The sequence below is a fragment of the Syngnathus acus genome, chromosome 13 (genome assembly GCF_901709675.1).
Source record: "Syngnathus acus chromosome 13, fSynAcu1.2, whole genome shotgun sequence".
NCBI classification, from domain to species: Eukaryota; Metazoa; Chordata; class Actinopteri; order Syngnathiformes; family Syngnathidae; genus Syngnathus; species Syngnathus acus.
This window is the reverse complement of record NC_051098.1, coordinates 12,243,918-12,249,889: the sequence shown is the minus strand read 5'-3', so window position 1 is coordinate 12,249,889 and position 5,972 is coordinate 12,243,918. Positions and strand designations below refer to the sequence as shown.

Below are 5,972 nucleotides of genomic sequence, written 5' to 3'. Positions count from 1 at the left end.
AAAAAGGTGAGAACTCGAAGGGGAAACTGAGGTTGATGACATTTGATGTAAAAGTTATTTTTCTTCTAAAGTGAATTGCAAAAAAAAACTGGGGGGAGAGCTTCCCTTGCCCAATGAACTTTCTGGGGGAACACTGTACTAATAAAGCTGCATAAAAAATATCAGTTTAAGCCCAAAATAAAATCCAATAAGATGACCCACCATGATCCGTCAAATGTGTTGACCAAAATGGATAGTAGGGACCAAAATAATATTATTGACCAACAATTATCCATCTGTTGCATTTGCGCAGTATATGACTCATTTCTTTCTACTGTAACATTGATCAATGAGTCAAATTTAAATTCTATATATATATATAGGTCATGAGAAAGACAATTGAAAACAAGATGAACAGGGGAAGTCCTAAATGTTCTGCGAAATCCATATGCAGAAGTGCTTTACGTCATAAACGTTGCCGAAGAGGGAAAAGCAAAAGAGGAAGGTAAAATCTTGTTGGGACCTGTGTGTGAGGTCACAACAGGAAATGGGTCACGTGACGAGGGGGAGGAATGTTCAGCGGTTAGAGTTTTGAAGAGCTCTTTGAAAAGCGAGCTGCCTCCACTTCATCTTCTCACGTTGAGGACCAAAAGCGGCACATCAGAGCAGCCGAGTCTCGGAAATGGTTTGGTTCCATTGTTCTCGATGGTGCACGGAATAAGGGATTCAATCCAAAAAGTTTTGGCTGATGACACTTTGGACATAAATGATGACATCTGCGGAAGTACATGGAATAACTATGAGCAACAAGAGGCTTGTTGTTGCTCTTGTGCTTCTTTCTATCATCAATTTTGTGTCAGGTAACAACACATTTGTGATAATATTGCTTTCTCTTCTATATTTTGAGATGGAATATGAAAATGTTGATTCCTGCTTTATCTTTGCAATACAGGAGTGGGCGTCCCGCAGGTTGACGCACTGTCCGTGAATGTTCTGGATGGCGAGGTGGTCGTTCTTTGGAAGCAACCCCGAAACACCACATCTGACCTCAAGTACAATGTGCAAATGGCAAAGTATGTTTTCCACTCTAAATACAATCAACCAACATCTAGGTGGGTCCAGTTCTTGACAGATATGTTTTGTGCTATCAGGCTTGCTGGTGAATGGGCCATGGTGCTTAGCTGCACAAATATTACAAATACCTACTGCCACCTGAGTGGTCTCATACGTGACTATGGAGCTGGCTATAAGGTCCGGATCCAAACAGTTGACGGAGCCAACAAGTCAGGGTGGACAGTGAAGAAATTCCTCCCAAATGGAAGTAAGAAACTATTTTGTATTCATTTTTGTTCACACCATATTTTTGTATGTTAAGCTCCATTATGGTATATTTAAAAATAAATAAATATAAACAAGAACTAATTAATAAAACAATGAAAAATATCCTCTTTTCCTACCTCACAGGCAAGCTTCAACCTCCTTCCTTCACGTTATACGCTACCTCCAGCACCATAACAGTCCACGTTCATCAAAAACCTATCCTCAGAAAGCTCTTTCCTTATGGGGTTACCTACATCATCAAGCTGGAAGAAAAAAACAGAATTGGCAAAGTGGAAGCCAAGGTAAGTTTTGAAGGACTAATCGATGAAATGATTGCTAAAATGATGCATTGACCATATTGTCATTCTAAACTTACAGGAGCCAATAATGGCGTACCTGATAGATAATGAAGATCAGGGGTCTAAAACTTTCACTTCTCTCCGGTGGGGGGTTGAATACTGCGTCAGTATGATGGTGGAGGGAAACGGCGCTTTGTCCAAGAGCGATTTATCCCCAGAACAATGCCTCCTGCTTCCAGAACAAGGTGAGCAAAACAATATGGCAAAGAATTATAGAATCTTTATTGACAAATGGTTATTATGAACAAACACTGTTATATTCTTTACTGCTTTAAAACTATAAAGAAAAGTTCAAAACTATAGAATAAAATTTAATATAACTTGTTCCATCGCTAGTACATAAACTCAACAGCTCACGCTATCATCAACATTTGAAAGCAACGTTATCATTGTTCGCTCTTTTCAAATGACCTTAATATACATTTTTCATCAAATTGATTGATTGTGTAGAAAAAATGCTTTTGAGGATATGAATTGGTTTATTATTCCAGTTTATTTTACTATCTCGAGTTATGCTAATGGCGTAATGGAATCTTGTACTGCAAAGTGTAGTTGGGACAAATATTTAAACCATTATTGTTTCTTTCCAGAATGGTTCATAATTTCGGTGTCATCCCTGACGGTTCTGGGCGTGTTGGCTGTGGCGGCCATTTTGGTTGTCGGTCTATTTTGTCACCTGAAACGTCCGGCGAAAATGCCTGCTGCTTTGGTACGCAAACAGAAAACATTCTCTCGGTTTAATGCCAGGTAGCCACTTTTAGACCTAATAAAAATGAGTGAGGAGCAGGAGAGTCTCCTCTCACTATATAAGAATTTGAAGCACCATTGCAGTAGCTAGCTAGCTAGCTAGCTATAGCTTCATTTAAAAAAATGCATCTTGCATTTGGATAGTCCACTGTCATGGCCACTTTAACGCGCACAATTCACACAGAGAAAGTTGGAGTGGGGTGGCTAACCTCTGTCAGAGACTGGTATGATGTCTCCTCACAAAAAAGTATTGTAGTGGTCACAAGTTAGAAACCAGAACAGAGTAAAATATCATATTTGGCACAATTTGAATAGGCTCATTGTCTTTTCTCGCTTTTTAGAAATCCCCTGTTCGTGGCTGGCATCCACTCACTTTTGGAGAAGGCCCAATAGAAGTGGTCACAGACAAAGGTTGGTTCCTGACTGGCAGCAGAACAGAAGTGAGAAACTTTGCAGAAATTCCTCAGAACAAGGGGACACTTCGCGTTTTGAGGAAACAGGACGACAGGGCAAGCGTTGACAGCGGCGTTAGCATGGAGTGCAACGCTACAGAAAAACAAGACAGAAGTCCACAGAGGAGACAAGATGATAGTGGTTGCGGGAGCATGGGAGAAACGGTGTATCCCCATCAGGATGACACCATGCAGACAAGGTGGAAGGAAAGCGGGGTGGGACTCGGATCCCGATTGGAATCCTTGACTGTGAACACAATGGGTCAGGAAAGCGGATCCCAGTTTGACAATTATCGCAGGCAGAGCCCCGCACTACAGAGTCACCTTGACGAGAGGTCGAAACAGATCCTTCCCAGTCCAGTTTTGGCCGAAGTGGTCCTGGACTACCGGGCAGGGCCTCAGTCATGTATCTGCTCTGGGGCAGATCAGTGCTCCTGGTGCCTCAAACGCATCGTCCACGAGGATACAACAATCCGAAAGCATAAAATCCTGCTGAGCAAGGAAGACATTTTAAATGATACAAGGACACGGACGGAAACGACATTGGGTTTCCCTTTGTTAACAACTCTGACGCAAGGGATAGACCTCAACACGAACACTTTGGCCATTTCACTTTGCGACTTACTGGATACCGATTGAGCCACCTGAGACGTGTTTCAAAATATGCTGACGAAAAATAGCTGCTGCTTTGGGAATAATAGTCCCTTTCCTTTTTGTGTATCTAAATCGTTTGTGGGAGGAAGGGTGTGTGAAGAAAAAAAAAGTGGTTACAGCAAAAATATCCTTATAGGAAAGAAATGCAAAAGTAAATGTGCCATCGAACCCAATATCGCATCTGCTGAAAGGGAAGTACGCTTGAAGTGAAAATATTTTTCAGGGAACTATTTTTGTGATGTGATTAAAATGTAATTTTTTTTTAAATGTAATGATATTTTGTAGTCACATGTGACTAACTGTCAGAGTGTGTCAGTGTCATTATTGTTTGTGTGAAATATTTATTTTTCTTAAATACAAGCCATGTGAATTAAAATTGCATTTATTTATTGTCTTCACTGTAATGACACAAGAAAATGACCACAATTTGTGGTTCTGTAGCCAAATACCCCATTAGAAACTGAGAAGTGGACTGAGACAAAATCATTTCCCCTTTCATGAAACAACTTGTTTTCACAGAAGTCAACATCTCCAGCCCATTTAAGGCATAAAACATTTGCTTCTTTTCATTGGACAGCCAAATCTCTTCAGTAAGCAGTAATCTAGTATTAATTGCTTTTTGCAGAAGATAAAGAATATACCCTTGTGAGAGTTGCTATATTACCCGTCTAAATGTGTTGTTCAACGGTTTGTGTTCAAATATCCATTGCTTAAAGGTTATAGCATCAAAACACTGATGCTATTCATTAGCCTGTCTATGGAGTTTTGTATTGTGTGTTAGCATTAGGCTAGCGACATTTCCAAAGGTAGAGAAATTATTTGGTTGTTTTCAATGCACAAGCGAGCGTGTGCGTGTATGTTTTCAAGTCCTTATTTCAAAGTTTCTATTCTGCATTTAAAGTTAAAATGTTTATGCGACTTTATTTGTAAGAGTTCAAAATGTTTTTAGCATTAAACTTGCTGCAAAAGAAAGAAAGTTGTTTTTTGCAATGGTTAAAAACAGAAGGAGATGACCTTTGGAGGTGTTTTTTTTTTTTTTTTTTAATCAGCCGAGCAGTCATATTATGAGAAAAGCTATGAGTCATAGTTCCATGACCAGTCAAAATTTCAGCAGATGTGTGAGATTTGGAGGTGAACAACTTACCAATGTGGTTATTCCGTTTTCTTTTATTTGTTTTGTTTTTATTTGTCATATTTTTAATACAGGCAGAAAGTCTATATACAGTAGCGTTTGCAGTACAAGGCAACATCAGTCCAACTGGGTCACATGACACAAAGAGTCCACGGAATTTTTAAGGAAAAATCCCTTCAAACATCAATCTCGATATTATAAACATATGCGATTCTTTTTTTTTTTTTCCAATGACAGAGGTGACAGGTCATTTTTTGGAGCCACTAATGGTGAAAGGTGAAGACGACTTTTTTTTTAAGCCGACAGTGCTGTGGAAATAAAATTTAAAACAATCCGTTAACTTCGAAATTGAATTTTCACTTATTCACTTATTCAATATACTCACGTGAGGACTCTGTCCGTCAGCGGGGCTTCTAAAAAAACAACAACAAAAGGAGCTTTTTGAGGTGATCTTGAGAGAACATAATGGAGGAGAATGGCGTCCTCCTCACTCACTTTTTTTCTTGCAGCAGTTTTTGCACGATTTGCACTTGTACTTGTAGCAGAACTGCACGATGGCGATGGTGAAGAGGATGGCCAGGATGCAAAAACCCACAGCCACCCCCACCGCTGTGGAGTTTACCCTACTACCTGAGACAACACACACGGAGACACACAAAATGTTACCTCTCTGACAGTCAATAAAAAGTGAGCATTTGTATTGTAAGACCAAATTAGTGTCATCATTCATCATCCACTGTTCAAAATTCACTATTCTGTATAACAATAATCCAAAATTACTGTAAAACCTGTTGAACATCTAAGAACTGCGACAAAGAGTCACACAATGTCGTCACGCAGCCCAAAAAAAAAAAAAATCATCTTACCTTGATTGCCCATAGCCGATGACCTTGTGAGCCCTTGGCTGTCGTCCCTCTTCGCTTGACTTTAGCAAAAGTATCGCTCCAATAAGCGATAGATCAATTTTTAAAGAGCAACAGTGAATATTCACAGGCAATATTGCCTTCTGTGCTTTCTACCTACATCTTAAGTGTGCGTGTTGGTTTTCCCCATTCCAGGCATTTTTGGAAACCGGTTTGCCTGCCTTGTTGTTGACGTCTTTTTCGTTACATAAGATAATGTGGGAAGTGAATTGATGTCGCGATTGGTGGATGTTTTTTTTTTTTTTTTTTTTTTTTTTTTTACACAAGTCACGTATTTGTTTTCATTCATTTCACAATTCAGTGAACAACGCAGTAGAACAATTCAAAATGAAGTCTTGTCATCAGTGTCGCCTTCATTTGTAGTCACTCACCGTCATCACATCAATCATCATTATTATTTTAGCTT

General features: G+C 39.4%; 1 protein-coding gene across 1 annotated transcript; it reads left to right on the top strand.

Moving 5' to 3' along the window:
• Positions 1-566: 566 nt before the first annotated feature.
• On the top strand, positions 567-4,312 carry il10ra (interleukin 10 receptor, alpha). The gene is made up of 7 exons (XM_037267805.1): positions 567-839; positions 932-1,052; positions 1,131-1,300; positions 1,444-1,601; positions 1,678-1,843; positions 2,249-2,367; positions 2,747-4,312. The coding sequence occupies exons 1-7, from the start codon at positions 746-748 to the stop codon at positions 3,494-3,496; spliced, it is 1,578 nt and encodes a 525-aa protein (XP_037123700.1). The 5' UTR covers positions 567-745; the 3' UTR covers positions 3,497-4,312.
• Positions 4,313-5,972: the final 1,660 nt, after the last annotated feature.